At 39.9% G+C, this 23145-nt stretch overlaps 1 protein-coding gene and 2 non-coding genes across 17 annotated transcripts in view; all 3 read right to left on the bottom strand.

The window, feature by feature from the left end:
• Positions 1–23145, bottom strand: part of PUM1 (pumilio RNA binding family member 1) — a 127378-nt gene that overhangs the window by 28783 nt on the left and 75450 nt on the right. For 7 of the 15 annotated variants that reach the window (XM_060308786.1, XM_060308800.1, XM_060308794.1 and 4 more), the window contains 7 exons: positions 20682–20775; positions 19196–19312; positions 11823–11974; positions 6275–6413; positions 4855–4998; positions 3730–4026; positions 2419–2655 (listed from right to left, as the gene is read on the bottom strand). In XM_060308786.1, coding sequence (XP_060164769.1) covers positions 2419–2655; positions 3730–4026; positions 4855–4998; positions 6275–6413; positions 11823–11974; positions 19196–19312; positions 20682–20775 — 1180 coding nt within the window. The remainder of the gene's footprint in view (positions 1–2418; positions 2656–3729; positions 4027–4854; positions 4999–6274; positions 6414–11822; positions 11975–19195; positions 19313–20681; positions 20776–23145) is intronic. The other 8 variants (XM_060308811.1, XM_060308818.1, XM_060308842.1 and 5 more) reach the window with 3 other exon arrangements.
• Positions 6083–6159, bottom strand: LOC115867287 (small nucleolar RNA SNORD103/SNORD85). The gene has a single exon (XR_004045046.1). It is a non-coding gene; the product is annotated as a small nucleolar RNA SNORD103/SNORD85 (small nucleolar RNA).
• On the bottom strand, positions 14253–14335 carry LOC115867292 (small nucleolar RNA SNORD103/SNORD85). The gene has a single exon (XR_004045049.1). It is a non-coding gene; the product is annotated as a small nucleolar RNA SNORD103/SNORD85 (small nucleolar RNA).

The following is a 23145-nucleotide window of genomic DNA, read 5'->3' as shown; positions in this document are numbered from 1 at the left end:
TCATTAAAATAAGAAATAACTCGCACCAATAGTTAGTTCCTTCTCCACAGGGGAAACGTAAATTAAGGAGAAGGAGGTATTTTATTAAATTGTTGATATATTGGAAAGAGGAAAGGCACCATGCATGCAAGTAATGTTTCCAGCTCCATTTTCAAACACCAAGAGCCATAGCATTTGGTTCAGAGGTTGATACAGTCCACAGGACAAATCTGGCCTGCCACCTATTTTTGTAAATAAAGTTTTATTGAAAGATAGCTGCACATTCTTTTACATTTTGCCTGTGGCTGCTTTCACACTTCTACAGCAGAGCTGAACACTGACTACATAGACCATCTGACCTGTAAGCCTAAAATATCTACTATCTGGCTCTTTACAAAAAACTTCTTGCAGATTTAATTTGTTTACTACTCAGTATATGTTAACACAGTTCAAATGTTTAAACCAAGGAATTAAAGGGTACGATTTCTGGATCTGATAATGCACTGGTTTAAAAGCTATCCTGGGTACATTATGTGACAGGATATACACTGACACTACATGCTTTGGAGTCAAAAAGGTTTTGACTCTAAATCCGTTCAGATATGAGAAGACCTAGCAAGATATTTAACTCAGTTTCCTCACTTCTGTATCACAGACATAATACCATATCTTCCAGAGTGATATGTACAGCACCCAAAACCGTTAACAGTAGCCACTAATAGCTATTCCATAAATGTTAGTACCTTCCATCTACATACTAGACTGGGACTTTCATCTCCCCCTTATAAGTCTGCATTAACCCTCATTCTTTAAAGCCAGGCATCCTGTCACAAGGAAACACTGTTGTGCAATATACCCTATTCCTTATCTATCCGATATGGACTTACCAATCTGGAACGTCCCTACAACTTTTCTTAAGTAATGTCCATATACAACATGAGACAGTGAGCTTTACAACTACAGTTCTCATCATGTGAACTCTCAGGATACACACATACACTCTCTCTCTCTCACATTTCTATGTACATACATACATACATAGTTCTGCCTTAAAACTCATCTCTCAAACTCAGAGACAGCACTCTTAGTTCTAGAATAATAACTATATTATCCTGTCCCCTTCAAGACTTCTTTTGATTTTTATAATCATTTCCCAGTCTTTGTCTTTCCAAATAGAAGTACACTATTCGTTTTTAGTCAGTCCTCATTTCTGAGTCCAGAAAGCCACTTTTAATCTTGCCAGTTAAAAACAAAAAAAGGTCCATGTAAACTATGGACTTTGGATGATAATGATGTATCAATGTAGGTTCATCAATTGTAACCAAGGTACCACTCTAGTGGGGGATGTTGATAATGGGAGAAGCTATGCATGTGTGGGTCAGAGGGTGCAAGGGAAATCTCTGTACTCTCCCCTCAATTTTGCTATGAGCCTAAAACTGCTCTAAAAAGTAAAATTTTAATTTAAAAAAAATAATAATAAATAGAAGATTTTAAAAATCAGAATCTTCCTGCAAAGTGGCCATACATGGTATTTCCCAGGACAGTACTGACTCAGGCCTGTCATCACAGAGTAATTATTAACAGCAACCCCATTAACTCTCAAAAGCATCCTGGGTTGCATGATAAATTATATGGTCACTGTACTTCTATGCCTCAGCTTTCCCCATCTAAGAAATAAATCAGTACTTCAAAATCCAAACTCGATAAATAACTAGAGGAAGGGAGTGCGTACCATCTTCCATCTCTTGAAAGATTTAAACATTTGCCACCCAAATTGTTAATACAAGTTTCTTTTCATTTTTATAACTGTCTGCTTACTATCCTCTTTTCCCTCCTCATTTTCCAGGATCTAAATGGTAACATTCTTTTAAACCCCACACATATAACAAGCTAAACATATAATTGGGAAATATACATCTATACTCATTAGCATACTATGTAGTTTAAGAATGTATATACAAATTTTTTTTAAAGAATCTGACAAAATTTTTAAAACAAAATGCTTTATGTGAGAAAGTAAGATATTAAACATATACATGGGGGAGGGGAGGGGAGTCTGAAAAACAAGGCTAAGTATTAATTGTGGTGATATTTCAGTGGTGATACGAGGTTAATACACTCTTTGTCTCTATTTTCCAGCTTTACTTAAAATGAATCTGTACTGTGTTTATACTGAAAGATTCTCACATGTAGCCAAAGATGTTCATACTAAAGCTGAAGTGAATATACAGGGGAGGCGCCCAAACTTGAATAAATCCCAAACTGCTGTGCTATCTAGGTACAGCCTAAATAACATGAGGTACCTTCAGGAAGGCACAGAACACCCAGGACACGTCTTAGGATAAAGGGATTGTCCTTTGCTTATGCAAAGTACTTCTAATGTCATCAGTGGCAAGAGATTTCTAGAGTTCAAGGTGGTGTTAGAGTAATGGTTCTTACCCAGGTTTAAGCTTGAAGAGGATCCATGTGAAGAGAGGGAAGGAGGTGGTGTCTGTGAATGTCCTGGTCCCTGACTAGGGAGAGGCATGCCCACGGGTCCAGGAGAGGAGGAAAAGCTAAGGCCGTTATAAAAACTGTGTCCAATGGGGGTCAAGCTGCTCGATGTCCTCTTATAAAGGTCACTGCTGCCAGTCAGGGAGTCACGGCGGGAGCCACTGCCAGTGTTGGAGTTTGCAACTAAAATGGAATTAAAACAATGCAGATAAGAACAGGCCTGTTCTTCGAAGAACAAGCCCAGTGACCTGTTCCTAACACTTTGATCCAGACTCCTTACCACCGCAAATTTGTCAGCAGAGACAGCCTAACTGTTTATGTGGCAGTTCTAGGGGCAGGTAAAGTAATAAAGAGGACATGGCTCAGGTTAACATGAAACTCTTTTTCAAACCATCACACGTATGCTAAATTTTCCTTCCTTTTGTGTCTCATATTATGGGGGTGAGGGTGGGTTAAAATCCTCTGATGGCCACATAAGTTATGGGAAAGGTGAAAGAAAATGGGCTAGAAAGAATGCCTTTCATCAACCCAAAGGTTCTAGTAGAAAAATGGAGTAGAAAAAAGATTTGTGAATGGGGTACTGCCCCACTACCCAAGACTTACATATGAAAGCCTGGTTTCTCAAAGGGCTCAATCAAGAGTTATTGCTAGCCCCCAGCTCCAACTTAAGACACTTTCTCTCAAATAAACCCTTCTGTTTTGAGATCACATTGTTTTACAAACACTGCAATTATCCCATCGTTTACCTTACTACTTTCCTGCTTTTTTCTCCCATCAAAACATTTAAAATATCTCAGTTTAATTCCTTCCTCCCACTTTTCCATAATATCCACCTTAATTCTTCTCAAGAGACTGGAGAAAACTCATGACTCTTTAAGGCCTGCAGATTGTGGAGTACACTACCCTATCATCTTTGGTAAGTCCTCCTCCCTTGGTTCTTAACATCGACATTTGTATAATTCCCTCCACATTCTTCCAATGCCTGCAAAAATCCTCAAGGATTTTCTAATCCTTGAAACAAACGGACTTTGAGAGTATAAATAAGTAGCAACGTGAGTGTAAACCTGAAATAGGCCCCAAATGTGTAACTTGAATAGTCCATTATCTCAAACACATGTGGAACAGCTGGGTTCCCACGGGGCTCGGTCCAGATCTGCCTGTGGTATCTGTCCAGGGTTCCATGCATTGTCAGTGTTCCATAAAGATTGTAAAAATAATTAAAATTCAGTTTCAACAGCACATCAGTCTGATTTCTACCTGCTGTTCCAAACCCTCCAAGGGCTGATCCCAGAGTGGCGCCGAGAGAACTGCTACTTCCAAATCCCAAGGATGTGTTGGCAGGCTGGGCAGAGCCCTGGGAGAAGAGGGAGCTGCTCTGTGAATTGCTGCTCAGAGAGTTGTTGCCATAGAAAGAGCTGGATGCCAGGTTGTTACTGGGCTGCTGCTGGGGCTGGGGCTGAGGCTGCTGAGTTCCTAAAGGGCGAAATGGTCCATTTGTTGTTCCAGCAAGACCACCGGCTGCTCCATTTGCTGAAGCTGCAGCCGCTGCAACAGCTATGTAGAAGAAAGCAAACCATTTGGCTATGAAAGAGATTGGCCACATTTCCAAACTACATCGTTATCCTTTTGAAAACCTTTTAATGTTGCCATATTTTTTCAAAGCAGACACAAACCTTGTAAAGAACTATACAAATCTGTCTTTGATCCCTTCATCTGAAGCTTCTATTTTCTATTTCTACTTTCAATTCAAAGTCAAAATACCACTGAAGCCAAGTTCACTGTATTGACAGCTCTAAAGAGGCTATAGTTTAAAATAGAAATGGATATCAAAAAGTTGTATTTCAAATACAACTACTTCCTAAAATCTCAAGTTCTACAAATATCTACATTAAGGACATTTTTTTCCAGAACCAAATACTGAAGTCCCTCAAATTCCTAGGACACTTGAGCATGTTGCTCTCCCCTAGATGTCCCCACTGTTGCTCCCAAATTTATAATATATATGACTTAAAATAAAAACCTATTGCTCCACCCCCTCAAGCAAAAAACAAAAACAAAACAAATACCACATCATCTTAAAATAATGATATGAATTTCACGATATGAAGTGAAATTAGCCTTGGACTTCTGCCAACAGTGCCATTTTGTATGAGTAATCCAACTTCCTATGCTCACAGTAGAGCAGGTCCTTGCTGCTAACCAGCTGGTACATGCTGTCAACAGAATCAGAATCTGATCACTTGCTGCTTCTGATTCTCTCTTTGAAAAATTACAGGGTAGAATTCCTACACTGAGAATGTCAAAGTATATTTCAACACAGTTTAAGAATATCATCCATTGCCCCTTTTAGATCTGAGTGAGTCTACTAAGACGTAAGCTCACCTGCTTGTGCGGCTGAGGAGCTAATGATGACTGGGGCAGGAGCTACAAGTCGAACAGGAGCTCCAAGGCCGTTTCTCGCTCCTGCATTCACCACAAGGGCACCGGTTTGGTCATAGTAAGCAGCAGGAGCCAAGACTGGATAACCTGAGAATATTAAGTTAAGTACACATGAAACAGATAAGTACATATGAATCTAACAAATGTCTCCTGGGCACCAGAATATCTTATTGATAGACAGTTACAAACTCAGCATTGGGATCCTGGCTTCGCCACTTAAGGTAGCTGTACAACCCTGAATCTCTGGGTATCCTCATGAGGATAGTAATAATAACAGCCTCACAAAGTTCTTGTTAAGATTAAAAGATGAGTGTGAAAGATGTAACATGCTACCTGGCACAATAAGGGGTAGTGTTATTTATTATCCACCAAGTGTTAGGGAATTCGGTGGGATAGGGAATACCTGTGCTCTTCAAAGTGCTAACCACAGTTATCACCAGCAACCATACACTGACAATTTTTTTTATGTTTTCTTGCCTACACAAGTTAACAGTAGGTACAAATGATTCCAACAATCAAAGAACTTTCATACCACATAATCTAAGCACAAATATCCTACAAGTTAGCAGGGAAAACCTAGACAGGCTTCAATTAACAGGGTCTTTCAATATTCTATGAGATGGAATCTTCAAATCCTATTGAGCCATAAGAGAAATTATAGGTGACTTCATAATAAAACATAAATGCTTAGTAATTAACAACATGCATGATGCAAGTTCAAGTTACTCAGTGAATTCATAAATAGATCAGTTGATTTAGGGATGTGCCATGGTAAGAACCCATAAACGTATACTGAGGTCTCAGAAGGACCTGTTTCAAAGGAATAACCTCAGACTACATGCAATCCATGCAAAGAATAAGACCAGGAGACAGTGAGCTAAGAATAACCTATATTCAGGATATATATCAATCACAGATAGACAGCTACAAAGCACCTCTACTGTTGGTTCGAGAGAAATCCTAAAAATGTAAGGAGGACACTATCAAGGAATACTAGGAATGTCTTCCTAATAATACTATTCAAAGACATCAGCCTTGGAGTGACGCTGATGCAGTCTGGCCACTCTTTCCACTCTTAACACTGAGGGAGAAAACAGATCATCACCAAAGGAAAATAGCATACTCCAAGCTATGTGTGGAGGTTCACATATCTCCAACATTTAAGACTGAGACTGGCTCAGAACACTAGGTGCTCTCATCAACGAACTATGGTCTAAGTGAGGGCAAGTGTATGTCATCCTCGCCAGTGCCAAATGATGACAAGCCTAAGCAAGCCAAAAGTACTGCCCATTCTCTTCTGAATCTTCCCCAATAAGCAGACTTTTTCACCCTCAAATGATGAGGAACAACAATGCAGCCTCACCTGGCATGCCTGCAGCCAGTCCTTGTCCAAAAGCAAGGGCAGAATTCACTGCTGCAGCTGCCACTAGTGGATCTGCTTGCTGTCCCTGCTGGTTCTGATTTGGGGTCAAAGGACGCTGGCTGGCTCCTCCACGGAGAACCTGGGAGACAAAAATAAATCAACTACTTTCTTTTCATTGGAAACATCTAAGACCCGCCACATGCTTCAGTTGGATCAACTTTAAAACTGATGGTTGTTAACGATTTTTCTGATAATGGTTTTATGTGGCATGGCTGTTAGGATAAAAAAAATCCATTAACAGCATTTCATATAGTGAAATTTCATTCTACCATTCTTAGTTTAAACATATTACCTTTATAAGGAGCCAAGAGCATACAAAAGTGATCATTCATTCATTAATCAAATACTTAATGCCTAACATCTGGCAGGTAATGGGGCTACAGCAATGAACAAGACACACAAAGCTCCTGCCCAACTGGAGCTTTTATTCCAGCGAATGAGAGCTAGACAGTAACTCTACAATAATTAAAAAGTGGGTGAGGGCCTCCCTGGTGGCGCAGTGGTTGAGAGTCCGCCTGCCGATGCAGGGGACACGGGTTCGTGCCCCGGTCCGGGAGGATCCCACATGCCATGGAGTGGCTGGGCCCGTGAGCCATGGCCACTGAGCCTGCGCGTCCGGAGCCTGTGCTCCGCAGTGGGAGAGGCCACAACAGTGAGAGGCCCGCGTAACCACAAAAGAAAAAAAAAAAGTGGGTGAAAAAAAGAGTATGGTGGAGTGGAGGAGGGGTTTAGATATGATAAACAAGTGTAATTTACCCACATCATTAAGTTATAGTATCTGTATCAAAACACAGACACACAGACACACACAGACACACACAGACACACACACACACACACACTAAACTTTCTTTATGGAATGTGAGAACATTTTCTCTACCCTATAACACTATTCCCATTTATCAGGGCCCAAATGGCCCCAAATGAAATCAACAGGTTTGGTTTAGGAGGCTTCTGACTTGACCGTTTCTATTCTTCCTCTCATAAATACCACAAACGCACAGTAATCTACATGGATATGAGTATTAGTCAAGAACACTGACATTTCAGCACAGAATACTAGTTCTGTCACCGTGATAAAGGATCTATTTTTCTTTTTATTAATGAAACATAGGTAGTAAGATGCTGATAATCATTCTTATTCTGAATGCTCTGAAGAATCTATTCCAAAAGATCTATCTATGCCAGTAAGTAAAAATGCAAAACCCAATACCAAGGCTAAAATTACCAACGTTTATGCATTTTGCAATGTTTTCAAAGGCAAAGTTCTTATCAGATCATTTTCAGTATCACTCTGCTACTTATAAAAGTTACACATGTAATCAAGAACCCGTGCACAGATTTTTCTTGGTACCATTTGGTAAAAAATGTAAAAGAGAAACACCACAATCAAATATTTATTAAATGAGTATTTTAAATGACCAACACTGTCCATATTGGCAAGAAGAGATGTGTAGACACTTAATTTACCCAAACTTTCTTATTTCTTTATCTGTAAGAATAGTGAGAGTAACAGCTTATCATGCAGATTTGTAGGAAATATTAGAATTAATGTCTGCAAGGCACAGTGCCTAGTATCCAGGAGCTAATCAATAACCAATAGTTAATTCCTATCAAAATATTAGGCAATTCATTTCTGTTTGTGAACCAAAGAATCTAACGGACTTGACAACAGAAGGAGTGCTTCAATCTATATAGGTAGAAGACTCAAGGGAGGCTGCACAGGTGAGAGTTTGTAGAAAATGCCTAACCAATAATCCAGAACAGCTCTCACCCTAGAAGTAAACAGCAGGTACAGAGATATGGCAAATACTAATAGTTCAAGAACTTAAAAAAAAAAAAAATCAATGAAAACATCCTTTTCATAGGGCAGAATGAATTAGGCTTATGTTTGGTTAGGAGTTGTGTGAAACATCAGAGGACAGGGAAATGGACAAGGTACCTGAAGAAAGGGGTAGTCCAGACTACTGAGGCCTATTTTACAATCAGGAGAGCAATGTGTCTCCTTTTTGTCAGCTCTCTAGAAATCTAAGTGGTTCCCTTGACAATAAATCAAAGTTCTTAAGTCAGCTGCCAATATTCATATTTTAATTTCATAAATGTCAAGCCTGAATTTTATGGAAACAAATATGTAAAATTCCACAAGTAAAATTTTATATACTATAAAATCAACAAAAATGACTGAATATCTACTTGTAAAACACTATCCTAGGAGTTAGTTTACTACCTATCTTCATGATGCAAAAGGTGTTAAATTCAAATTTCTTTTCAAAGGTACTGATTTAAACACAGCATTTAAAATGTAATAAGCAAGTAGATGCTCAATGGAGATATTTTCATTAATAATCATTCATCCTTCTACAGTTCACCATGCTTAGTAGAATCATAATCTATACAGTCTCCCCTAATCTAGAAAGTTCAGAAGCCATTCTAAACTTTTCTCTCTCAAAATGCAACATCCAACACCAAGCCACCACCTGTGCCTGGGTTCAACCTAATATCCAGGATTTTTTCTTTAACAAACATTTTGAAATAGAGAATAACAGTTTTTTTTTTAATCAGGTGTCAAAGGAACCTTCAAAAAGAATGAAAAAGAAATCAGAAGGAAGGTGAAGTGGCCAGGATGTCACTGACTCTACTGAAAGTTTCAGCAATTACATTTGGAAGAGTCAGCATGCCTAGAAGAACATAACAAATGCTTTCTGATAAAACGTAAAGGCCAAAAGGCCGAAAGCAAAGTTTAAAAAGAACCTCTCATTTCAATGATTATGACCAAAAAAGTTCACTAAGAATATCGTATTTTCCTGAAACATCTGACGCCAGAAACTGGCAAAAATATCACTGGAACTAAAATATGGCTACTTGTTAAAAGGTAATGTTAATAATAATAACTTTTTCATAGTAAGGTTTGTTATTGTGGATGACAGAAAACTCTGAAATAATGTACATGATTATCATGCCCATTTTATAGCTAAGGATATATTCAGAGAAATCATGCAACTTGCCCTAGTTGCAACCAGTTAGTGGTAGAACAAAGACCAGATCTCAGGCTTTCTATCACCATGGTCAGAAGACGTAACAAGTTGTGAACTTACAGATTTGGGTTCAAATCTTCTTCTTTTTTTAAATTTATTTTTGGCTGCACTGGGTCTTTGTTGCCTTTAGTTGCAGAAAGCGGGAGCTACTCTGTTGCGGTGCTCAGGCTTCTCATTGCGGTGGCTTCTCTTGTTGTGGAGCATGGGCTGTAGGCGCACGGGCCTCAGTAGTTGTGCCTCGCAGGCTCTAGAGCATGGGCTCAGTAGTTGTGGTGCACAGGCTTAGTTGCTCTGTGGCATGTGGGATCTTCCCGGACCAGGGCTCGAACCCATGTCCCCTGCATTGGCAGGCGGATTCTTAACCGCTGCGCCACCAGGGAAGTCCCAGGTTCAAATCTTACCACCTTAATAGGTGTGTGATCCTGGGCACACAAATTCCATTTCCTTAATCTTATGCTGGGAAGTCATATAATCTACTTATCAGAATAAAAGAAATTATATGTAGAGCACTTAGCTTTAAACAAAAAGCTTTCAATAAGAAGTACTTATTACTATTTTTCTTATTCACTCTATTAGAGCAAATTTTAAACAAAGCAACTACTTCAGTCTTCTAAATCCATGATTTGGCAGCCATTTAAACACAAAGATCATGACTTGATAAATACCAACTATCCACAAAGAGTAGCTAAGAAATTTATTAATAGGGATCACCCATTCTGTCAACAAACTATCTGCTGAATTCCCTATGCATGTGGTACTAGAATTCTATCTATTGCAACAAAAATCATGCATTAACTTAAAAAAAAAATCTGACTACAAAAATACTGACTCAGAGGGGCTTCCCTGGTGGCGCAGTGGTTGAGAGTCTGCCTGCCGATGCAGGGGACGTGGGTTCGTGCCCCGGTCCGGGAAGATCCCACATGCCGCGGCGCGTCTGGGCCCGTGAGCCATGGCCACTGAGCCTGCGTGTCCGGAGCCTGTGCTCCGCGATGGGAGAGGCCGCAGTGGTGAGAGGCCCGCGTACCACAAAAATAAATAAATAAATAAAATGCTGACCCAGAATAAACTAGCTAGAATTTCAAGACCTGTGTTTCTCCTATAAACTTGTAAAATCTAAAAAATTAAACATACACTCTCTTACTAAAACTGATAAAAAGCAAAGGATTCTTGTTTGGATCATTATCATATGTACATATATGAGCTGGTGTTTTTCCTCAAAAGACAGCTTTAATTTGACGATGCTTATCAAAAGCCTAAATGTTCACTTTATTTACTTGGGGAAAAAACTCCATTTCTAGGACTTTATTCCATGGAAATAATCATGTACTTATGCAAAGAATATTAATCTTATTTATAACACCAAAATATGGCTAAGTTATAACTTAGTTATATAAATATAACATAAATAATAATGGACTGGTCAAAATAAATGAGATACTCTTTAATAGATTTAAAAACGTTAAATAACATGGAAGAGTATAACAACAAGATGCAAAGCCATGTGGACAGCATAATCCCAATTTTATAAGAAATTAATTAAATAGTAAGGCCAGAATGACAGATACCCAACATTTATATTGCTTTTTATCTGACAGGAGGATTTAGGGGATTTTTTTTCCTTCAAGTAATCCAATTCACCACAATTTTCAGCAATAAATAGGTGTTATTCTAGTAAGCAAGAGAAAATGGCCTATCTAATATAAAAAGACACATAGTATTGCAATTAACTATCCTTTCTCATCTTGGTTAAAAAGCTTACTCTAAGTTAAAAGAGATAAAATAGGTATAAGATTTATGTCCAATTCAACAGATGTTACTATATATAAAATAAACAACAAGGATCTACTGAATAATACAAGGAACTATATTCAACATCTTATAATAACCTATAATGGAAAAGAATATGAGAAAGAATATATATACATACACACACACATATACATATGTATGTATATATGTAGGTATAAATGAATCACTTTGCTGTACACCTGAAACTAATACAACATTGTAAATCAACTTACTTCAATTTTTTTTTTAATTGATGCTATAAATAAGCAATCTGAAGAACTAGTATCTCCCCTTTGGTAGCAAACTACTTAAAGAGAGAGCCAGAAGTGATCAGAGAATGGTGCTTAGAAACTAACTACAGTATCAAAGAAAGAAAACTTCACTATCAGTATGAATACTCAATTTGCCACACTTAACTGGAAAATCCTCTAAGCAGTATCACATGATATGTAATACCATGATCTCAACTAGTCACAATGAACAAGGACCTGATACGTAAAAGACATTCAGTAAAGCACAGTCAAGTCTGAGCATGAACTCAGATACCACACAAGGAAACTCACCCATTCACAATTCAATTTCTCTATCAGGGACGACACTACCTTTTACCTACACACAATAACTAATATTCGCATTCAGGTGGCATAAATTTTGTCTGCACTCACCTGCTGCTGCCCTTGCTGAGCCTGAGGGGTGGTCTGCTGATTAGCAGAGTTTGTTGCTGCAGCAGCAGCAGCAGCTTGCTGCTGGAAGAGGCTGGCAGGGTAGACTCCCCAGGGAGTAACTCCATAATACTGGTGAGGGACCACAGCCGGGCCTAAAAAATAGCAAGAGAAAGGTAAGAAAAGTTTAGACTATTAACAATCATCTCAGTTTCCAAAGACAACCTGACTCAGCAGACACTACTGTAAAATATTAACTTAATATACTGATTCATTCTAGCTACTCATGAATTCTATTTTTAAAAAACAGAAAATATTATACATGATCCCCAAACCAAAGTCTTCTAAAGTCAGTAATATACTCCAGGCCTAGAGGAAGAAGCTAGTGAAGGACCAAGCATTGGAGATACTGAAAGAAAGCATAAGTGATAGAAGCTGGAAGGGGTACGTGTAAGAACAGATGGAGGAATTGGCCTTGCTCAATCAAGAAGGGAAATAAATGTAGAGTTTGTGTGCTTAAAGTGATGGAACACAGCAAAAGATTAAGTTGTACCCTGCTTTCAGTGGTAAGGATGGCACCTGAGGTGACTGACAGGGACAGGGATCTTGGTGCTTCATTAACTCCAGAAGCATGAAAATCCATCAGCTGCCTAACAAAGCCCAAACATGCCACTGAACCTCCACGGCTCAAATCTAAGAGGCTTGGTTTTCCTATTTCTAATGTCACAAAAAGCATTCAGCACAACTACAATCAGACATTGGTATATGAGATTCAAATTTGTCAAAGCTGAAAACAAGCAGAAATAAAAAATATAACACCTTGACTTCTTACAGACCTGAGTATTCTATACAAAACTAAGCGTTCTGGGCTTCCCTGGTGGCACAGTGGTTAAGAATCTGCCTGCCAATGCAGGGGACACAGGTTCGAGCCCTGGTCCAGGAAGATCCCACGTGCCGCGGAGCAACTAAGCCTGTGTGCCACAACTACTGAGCCTGCGCTCTAGAGCCCATAAGCCACAACTACTGAGCCCAAGTGCCACAACTACTGAAGCCTGCGCGCCTAAAGCCCATGCTCCACAACAAGAGAAGTCACGACAATGAGAAGCCCGCACACAGCAACAAAGACCCGACACAGCCATAAAATAAATAAAATAAATAAATTTATTTTAAAAAAACAACAACAACTAAGCATTCTGCTTTAGCCTAAATAATCTGTTCACCCTCTTTGGAAACAAGCTACAGCTGTAGTCTCTGCCAAACAGAACATGCAACAGAGAAGTAACAGAGCTATGCAGAAAGCAACCTGGGAGGGGCAGAACTCTAAACCACAGAATTCTCTGAAGCTGGTGGCAAGAAACACCAAGGCTTATTTTCCAACTAAGACAAGGACTCAAAGCCAGTTTCTCACATCTGCTGGAACACATCTCTAATAAGAACCTGCTTAGTTAAAGCACAGAGTTTCAAATATTTGCAACCTGATTAAATAATTACTGCACTTTTCAGTGAAGCTCCATAAAGCTGTTTCAAATATATCCATTCTGACATAGTAGCCAACCCTGTAGAAATATGTACTTCATTAAGTCAAAATCAATTTATACATGTTTTTTGTTTCTCCATTAAGTTCTAAAACACAAATAAGTCAAATTATATCACTGTCCAATATTACTCTGACATTTCTAATTCGGTATTTTCTGTGTCTGTGGTCTTAGCCAAGATCAAGAAGCTGTGTTCATAAAGGTGCCCACTGTCAAACACAGGGCAAAATGGTTCAAAATGAAGGTGCTGCTTAGAAAAACTATGCTACAAAATGAGATATTTTTTAATAATAAACAAATGGGCTAAAAAATGTTAAACATGTAGGCATCTGAATAGTCTAAAAATGATACCTCCAAGTAGGAGAGACTGGTGAGCCCCCAAACTCAGCTGACTATTGTTTATAAAGTGGGGTGGTCTTGGGACAGTTAAAGAAAGAATGAAAAAGAACACAATGAAGACTACCTATGTCTTAGTTTCCTCACCTGCAAAATGGGTGTAATAGATATTAGGGTGTTGTCACATCTGTTGTTAAAGGTTGGCGTGCAACCTGCAGTGACAGTCCCAAGGCTCCCCCAAAAGTCAACAAAAGCAAACCTCTACTGTGCAGAGAATGATGTTACAATAAACAACTGCACTGTCCTTTAAGTTTTCTCAACTGGCATTTCTACTACTTTCCTTGGTCATGTCTTGGTCATGTCTTTCCTTGGTCTACTACTTTCCTTGGCTCATGACACAGAGTTTAGGAAAATAGCTCAGGGTGCATCATTAATTGGGCTTGGCTCCTCAGGATGCCTGCTTCAATTCCTGTGTGATTAACACTCCACAAGAATATGCAGTTTCACAGTTTGGGCAGTTAACAGTTCTGGCTCTCTGTGAAAGCCCTTAAGTCATTTTCAGTCTGGCTCAGCTGATAAGTACAAAAGCAAGATTCTCATCACCAAACTATGATCTCAGTGAGGACAAGTGTGTCATCCCTAAGACTAGTTCTTTGTTTCAAATAGCATATAGTAAGTTAGTAGAGGAAAGTCTGCAGAGGAAAGGAAGTACAGAGAAGACAATTCAGGATAACACAGACATTGTATACTACAGTGGGGTGCATGCACAGGCTTTGAGCTAGATCTGGCTCAAACCCGAACTCTACAACATTTAAATTGTGTGACCCCTACTACCCAAAGCAATCTACAGAATTAATGTGATCCCTATCAAATTACCCATGACATTCTTCACAGAACTGGAACAAATAATCCTAAAAATTATATGGAACCACAGAAGACCCAGAATTGCCGAAGCAATCCTGAGAAAAAAGAACCAAGCAGGAGGCATAACCCAGCCAAACTTCAGACAATATTACTAAGACACAACAGTAATTGAAACAGTGTGGTACTGGCACAAAAACAGACATATGGATCAATGGAACACAAGAGAGAACCTAGAAATAAACACACACACCTACAGTCAATTAATCTTCAACAAAGGAGGCAAAAATATACAGTGGAAAGAAGACAGTCTCTTCAGCAAGTGGTGTTGAGAAAGCTGGACAGCCACATGTAAATCAATCAAGTTAGAACACAGTCACACCATACTCAAAAATAAACTCAAGGGCTTCCCTGATGGCGCAGTGGTTAGGAGTCCGCCTGCCGATGCAGGGGACGCGGGTTCATGCTCCGGTCCGGGAGGGTCCCACATGCTGCGGAGCAGCTGGGCCCGTGAGCCATGGCCGCTGAGCCTGCGCGTCTGGGGCCTGTGCTCTGCTACGGGAGAGGCCACGGCAGTGAGAAGCCCGCGTGCCGCAAAAAAAAAAAAAAAAAAAAAAAAACACCTCAAAATGGCTTAAAGACTTAAATATAAGACATGACACCATAAAACTCCTGGAAGAGAACATAGGCAAAACATTCTCTGATATAAATCATAGCAATCTTTTCTTAGGTCAGTCTTCCAAGGCAACAGAAACAAAAATAAACAAATGGGACCTAATCAAACTTACAAGCTTTTGTGGACTTCCCTGGGAGTCCAGTGGCTAAGACTCCATGCTCCCAACGCAGGGGACCCCGGTTCCATCCCTGGTTAGGGAACTAGATTCCACATGCCACAACTAAAGACTCCGCATGCCACAACTAAGACCCAATGCAGCCAAATTATTAAGTAAATATTAACAACAACAACAAAAACTTACAAGTTTTTGTACAGCAAAGAAAACCATAAACTAAACAAAAAGACAACCTACAGCCTAGGAGAAAATATTTGCAAATGACGAGACCGACAAGGGCTTAATTTTCAAAATATACAAACAGCTCATGCAACTCAACAACAGCAACAAAAAACAAACAAACCAATAGAAAAATGGGCAGAAGACCTAAAGAGACATTTCTCCAAAGAAGATATACAGATGGCCAACAGGCACATGCAAAGATGCTCAACATTACTAATTATTAGAGAAGTGCAAATCAAACAACAATGAGGCACCATTTCATACCGATCAGACTGGCCATCATTAAAAAGTCCACAAATAACAAATGCTGGAGAGGCTGTGGAGAAAAGTGAACCCTCCTACATTGTTGGTGGGAATGTAAGTTGGTGCAGGCACTCTGGAAAACAGTATGGAGGTTTCTCAAAAAACTAAAAATAGAGTTGCCATATGATCCAGCGATTCTACTCCTGGGCATATATCCAGACAAAACTATAATTCAAAAAGATACATGCACCCCTATGTTCATAACAGCACTATTCACAATAGCCAAGACATGGAAACAACCTAAATGTCCAGCGACAGATGGATGGATAAAGAAGAAGTGGTACATATATACAATGGAATACTACTCAGCCATAAAAAAGAATGAAACAGGGCTTCCCTGGTGGCACAGTGGTTGAGAGTCCGCCTGCCGATGCAGGGGACATGGGTTCATGCCCCGGTCAGGGAGGATCCCACATGCCGCAGAGCGGCTGGGCCCGTGAGCCGTGGCTGCTGAGCCTGCACGTCCGGAGCCTGTGCTCCGCAATGGGAGGGGCCACAGCAGTGAGCGGCCCGCGTACAGCAAAAAAAAAAAAAAATGAAATAATGCCATATGCAGCACCATGGATGGACCTAGAGATTATCATACTAAGTGAAATAAGTCAAAAAGAGAAAGACAAATACCATATGATATCACTTATATGTGGAATCTAAAATATGACACAAATGAGCCTATCTATGAAACAGAAACATAGAAAACAGACTTGTGTGTGTGTGTGTGTGTGCGCGCGCGCGTTCGGGGGGATGCCAGTGGGGAGGGATGGACTGGCAGTTTGGAATTAGCAGATGCAAACCATTATATATAGAATGAATAAACAACGAGGTCGTACTGTATAGCACAGGGAACTATAGTCAATATCCTGTGATAAACCATACTAGGAAAGAATTTTAGGGACTTCCCTGGCAGTCCAGTGGTTAAGACTTCATCTTCTAATGCAAGGGGTGTGGGTTTGATCCCTGGTCAGGGAGCTAAGATCCCACATGCCTCAAGGCCAAAAAACCAAAACATAAAACAGAAGCAATATTGCAACAAATTCAGTAAAGACTTTAAAAATGGTCCACATCAAAAACACAAAACAAAACAAAAAACTTTAATAAAATTTTTTAAAAGACTGTATATATGTATAACTGAATCACCTTGCTGTATAGCAGAAATTAACACAACATTGTAAATCAACTGTACTTCAATTTAAAAATATACAAAAATTTTAAAACAAAAGTTAAACAATTTTGCACAAATAAAACAAGGTAAATATGGGATATTATAGATATATTAGTTAACTCGATGGAGGGAATCCTTTCACAATGTATACATATATTAATGTTGTGTACTCTCAATACATTACAATTTTGTCTGGCAATTATATCTCAATAAAGCTGGAGGGAAAAGTAGAGACTAAATAAATAAATTGTGTGACCTCAAGCAAGACAGCTCTCTGAGCCGCAAATTCCTAATCTGAAAAGTCATCATCCAACAATTCATATGAATGAAAAGCACTCACTGGCAAACAATTAATAAGGGTTCAATAAATATTAATGGTAATTAGCAAAGATTCTACTTCCCCTAAAGGCAACAGGGGCAGAGAAATTATACTACATATGTTCCCATCACAACCCATGCCAAAATGTGAACAATTCTAAAGAAAACAATATGAAATTCTATGCTGCGTTTGAGTTCATAATTACAAATCACATGCTATAAAATATGTGAAATCTTACAAATAATATTTAGTCACAATTAACATGACTTGGAGGGATGTCTCCAAAGAATATTTACTTTGGAAGACATTAAGTCTGTCCTAACGTTGAATTCAATCTACCATATATTTATGACCGCACCATGTTGACAGCTACTGTGCCACACAGAGTCAAGTAACAAAAGTGTCTGCCTTTGAAAGAGTTCAGTCTCAAGGGGGAAGAAAACCCAGTCATGTACACGTCCACAAGCAAATAAATACAAAGTGATGATTAGAGAAAGAATAGGGAAAGGTCAGCAAAGGAAGGCTTTCTAGAGGTGACAATAGCAGCTAAGAAGCTTCCCAGGCAAAGAATGGAGAAAGAGTTTACTCTAGAGGACTAAGAAGACCATAATGTCCAAAGACACAGAGGCCTAAACCAGTGTGGTATGTGTAGCAAACTAAAATCAATTTAGTACGGCTAGAATGTACGGTATGAGCCAGTGGGAGCCAATTTGAAGGGGGAGAAAGTGGCGCACATGTAGAGACATCCATATAGTCGTGGAGAGATCCCTATACATAGTGGGTCCAAATCCTCACTAATCCTCACAATGTCATGGCAGTTCCTTAGAAACACTGATTCCAAGGAACAACCCACCATCACCACCACCACCCAAGTAGTTTGGAATGACCAGCCATACTGACATTAACTGCAGTATGCTATATTAGAGTGGGTAAGACAAATCAATGAAGGGTTTAAGTAGAAGGATAAAAGGGTAAGATTTGTGGTTGAGACAGTTTTCTTGAACAATCTAGGTGGATGAAGAAGGGGAAGGAAGGAAGAAAATTGAAAATATGTAAGAAAGGGGCTTCCCTGGTGGCGCAGTGGTTAAGAATCCGCCTGCCAATGCAGGGGACACGGGTTTGAGCCCTGGTCCAGGAAGATCCCACATGCCGCGGAGCAACTAAGCCCCTGCACCACAACTGCTGAGCGTGCGCTCTAGAGCCCGTGCTCCGCAACAAGAGAAGCCTCCTCAATGAGAAGCCAGTGCACCACGACAAAGAGTAGCCTCTGCTCGCCACAACTAGAGAAAGCCCGTGCACAGCAACAAAGACCCAATGCGGCCAAAAATTAATTAATTAATTAATTAATTAAAAAGAAAGCACATAAGAGAGAACAGCTGTAAAAGTCTACGTAAAGATTAAACAGACCTGGACTAGGGTAGACTAGAGGTAGTAGGAAGACCTGAGCAAGAGGAGAAATTCCCGAAATATATATGAGCAACTGGTGCCTTAGTGGATCAAAAATATCTATACAGTAACACAACACTGTAAATGAACTATACGTCAAATAAAAATTAATTAATTAATTTACAAAGGAAGTGGCCTAAAGGCATTTGCACCACTTTTAAAAAAAAAAAAAAAACGAAAAACAAAAACTATACAGGAGGTGGCTGATTAACCTGCCTTTAAATGTGTTCACGTCTGAGGTTACAGCTAAGCAGAGATGTCTAACTGGCCGACAGATGGTCCTGGAAATCAGGAGAGAAATCTCCACTGGAGACGTGGATTTGTGAAAGAGTATAAAGAATGTGTGCCCATCAAAATGACTTTTTAGCAGGTGAGAAAATCCCTCGTGTGGCAGAATGTCTCACCTAGTGTCGCTGCTGCAGCCAATCCAGCTGTGTAGGGGTCCGTCCCTGGGGGCGCAGCACTGATGATGTATGGGTTGGGGACAAACGCAGCGGGAGCTAAACCTGCTGAAAACATACCTGTCAGTAAAAACAAACTTGACTAAAACTGCAGCCCTACCAAACACCTACACAGTTTGGCTAATCATTCCAGGCTGTAGGTGAGGAAAAAAAGAAAAAAGAGAAGATAGGATAGGTTGAGACTAAAAAGGATTTTAAGAAGATAAAATAATCCTTGTACTAAAGATTATGGTGACATCTATCTATTGTCTATTTTTTTTAGCCTTTGCTAAAGACGTACAATTAAAACTGCTATGCAGTTTTTAATTCAGCACAATTTCTAAAGGACTATCAAAATTACATTATAACAGGCTAAAATAAAGCAATTTAAAAGACTTTGTAATGGGATAGAAGGATTTATTTCCATTTAAACAATTTTCCAGTTTTCCACAAAGAAGATGCATGCATATTTATAAAGACTACTACCTACAAGTATAAATTAAGTAAGACCCAAGCAAAGGCCTTTATGCCTAGACTTAATACTGTTGACCCTTTAACAAAGCAGGGGTTAGGGGGTGCTGACCCCTACGTGGCCAAAAATTCATGTACAACTTTAAAGTCAGCCCTCCATAGCCACATTTCTGCATCAACGATTCAACCAACCGAGGATCAAGTAGTACTGTAGAACATCTACTGAAAAAAAATCTGAATATAAGTGGACCTGCGCAGTCCAAACCCATGTTGTTCAAGGGTCACCTGTATATCTAGGTTGGAAGCAAGTCTTTTCTTCCACAGCATTCCACAATCCATGATTGGTGATCTTCTATCTATTCAATCGTGTCATTTTAACATATTAAAAAAAAAAATTTCTACTTGCATAGCACTTTGTTTCAAAGAGACCTGAAAAAAGTGGGGGAGGGGTATAGGGGGTCTAGGCAATAAGACAAAAATATGCACATCAAAACATTAATAAGTGCAACAGGAAAAGGGCAAAGCTACTGTACTTTAAAAACCAGTGATTATATGATAATACTTTTTAAAATTTTCAATACATGCTACTTGGAAAATAGGCTTAAAAGTACTACTTGCTACTTAATAAGATGTGACATTGATATATCCACAGTCTACACAAGCCCAACAAGCACAAAATTACTGTTACTTGAGTTCATCCAAACCTACCAACAGAGTTGATGCTAGTCACTACTACAGTGAATCCTTTAAATACTGAAACAGCTGAGGCAGAGCAATAACTGGATACCAAGAAATCTTATCAGTTGAGGTCTAGAAAAATAAGAATGTTGCTAAAGACAACTGGACAAGAGTAAGAGGCCATTTATTGTACCTTGAGGGATTTGTCTGGACTTTGACAATCCGTCTGCTGGGTTCCACAGCAGCCGCTATCCTAAAATGGGGCCACCCCTATAAGGGAGCTTTCGGCTCAAGGACTTACCAATGTGGGGTTGATGCGCGGCTGCCAGCGCGTACTGCTGCTGCTGAGCGGCTGTCAACTGTTGGACAGCAAGTGCGTTAGGTCTTTGGAACAGCTGAGGGAAGAAAAGGACATGATGAGGTTAGAGAACCTGTCTTGTGAAACAATTTTAAAACCTCTCTGAATAAGAATTTCCATAAACCCTTGTTTAGACAGGATGCTTTAAACAAAAATGTTCTCATGTTCTACTCCATTCCCTTGGTATCTATGATGCTTCATAGTTCCGTTTTCCCTCTCTTGCTTTACCTCAGTTTGGTGTGCCTGGTTCCCACGTGCTAACTACTCACAGGTTATATGTCCCCTGAACCACAAACATACATACAAATGCCCTAAGAACTATTCCAGGTCTGAGGTTGCTGCCTGATCCAGAGCAACTTAAAAACTAAATGAGTATATTACAAATGACTTACCACGTTGCACTGAGTGCTGTTACCTCCCTTCAGTTCTTTTACGAACCCCACAAACACTTTGAATTAATTCTCACCTATTCATACTTTGGAGTAGTCATTTCATCCTCTGGCTGCCTCTTCTTGGGGAAATAATATTGGATACCTTCCTCAACTAGTGGCTTATCATAATGGGTAAATTGGACAACTGTGCAATTTGGGGGGGCTCCCGAGTTTCCTAGAATACCAATTCTTTTATACATAAGAAAAAAAAAACAACAGAAGTATAGCTGCTACTAACGAAACCTGGATTATGAGCTCAGACCTAGCACGTTGTTAAGTTCCCAAGGAAAGGAGTTCAAAGGTCTTGACAAGAATATCCCAAGATTCTCTCTTATTACAAAGTCAATCACTCATTCTTTCATTCATGCTACAAATATTTATGAAATAACACCTGCTAGGTACTCTGCAAGGAACGAGGAACACAGCACTGAATAAAATGTTCATACATTTTAATAGGAATAGTTTTGGTACAAAGAAAGGGGATTCCTGATTTTGGATTGCCCTGATGTGCCTCCTTCCAAGGGGTTACACTAAAGTCTTCTTTATTTTCTGAAATCAGACTAGGAGAATTTACTGATGGGACCTCCCTACAGAGGACCTTCAACCTACCTGCTCTTTCTACAGGACTTTTCAATGCTTCAGCTAACTTCACTGGATGATATATAACAGACACCATGGATCTTGCATTACAGATGTCTTCATAAAAAGACCTGATTGTTTCAGACATTAGGAGATAATGTCATTCTGACAACTCGGCTTAATTATCATCACAACTGAACTTTTGACTTCTTATTTATTTATTAGGCTGTGCCAGGTCTTAGTTGCAGCATGTGGGATCTAGTTCCCTGACCACGGATTGAATCGGGCCCCCTGCGTTGGGAGCACAGAGTCTTACCTACTGGACCACCAGGGAAGTCCCCAACTGAACTTTTTTTTTTTTGGTACATGGGCCTCTCACTGTTGTGGCCTCTCCCATTGTGGAGCACAGGCTCCGGACGCGCAGGCTCAGTGGCCATGGCTTACGGGCCCAGCCGCTCTGCGGCATGTGGGATCTTCCCGGACCGGGGCACGAACCCGTGTCCCCCGCATCGCAGGTTGACTCTCAACCACTGCGCCACCAGGGAAGCCCCCCAACTGAACTTTTAATGTTATCTTAGGTGGTGGACTTTATTCTATGATCTGGTTACTTCTGTGCCTCAAATATGTGAGTAGACTGATTTTAAAAAATTGTTTTTAAAAGGTGAATATTCTGAACATACTGGCCAATTGTATTTGTTACCTCTCTTTCTATATATTCATCTTTCTAAAAACCAGAGTAGGGGCTTCACTGGTGGTGCAGTGGTTGAGAGTCCGCCTGCAGATGCAGGGGACACGGGTTCGTGCCCCGGTCCGGGAAGATCCCACATGCCGCGGAGCGGCTGGGCCCGTGAGCCATGGCCGCTGAGCCTGCGCGTCCGGAGCCTGTGCTCCACAACGGGAGAGGCCACAACAGTGAGAGGCCTGCGTACCGCAAAAAAAAAAAAACAGTAAAATAAGCCTCTGCTTTCACAGTATGAATGACAAAAGTAAACACGTACTACAGATTTCAAAAATACTTTAGAGTTTTTTATTTTCAAAGGTTAAAGAAAAGAAAAACTTCATTATGATGCTGGTAAAAAGATAGTACTACTTTACAAGCATTGATTAAATATCAAGTATTCAAAAGAAATATAGAGGGCTTCCCTGGTGGTGCAGTGGTTGAGAGGCCGCCTGCCGATGCAGGGGACACGGGTTCGAGCCATGGCCGCTGAGCCTGCGCGTCCGGAGCCTGTGCTCCGCAACGGGAGAGGCCACAACAGTGAGAAGCCCGCGTACCGCAAAAAAAAAAAAGAGAAAGAAATATAGGAATCTATTGACAAACATATCAAAACAACTGTTCACTCCAGGAAAGGAGCCGACCAGTACTATTTGGTAACTACGCCCTGTGATCATTGCCA

The sequence above is a fragment of the Globicephala melas genome, chromosome 1, assembly GCF_963455315.2.
Source record: "Globicephala melas chromosome 1, mGloMel1.2, whole genome shotgun sequence".
Lineage (NCBI taxonomy): Eukaryota > Metazoa > Chordata > Mammalia > Artiodactyla > Delphinidae > Globicephala > Globicephala melas.
This window is presented reverse-complemented; position numbering and strand designations above follow the sequence as displayed.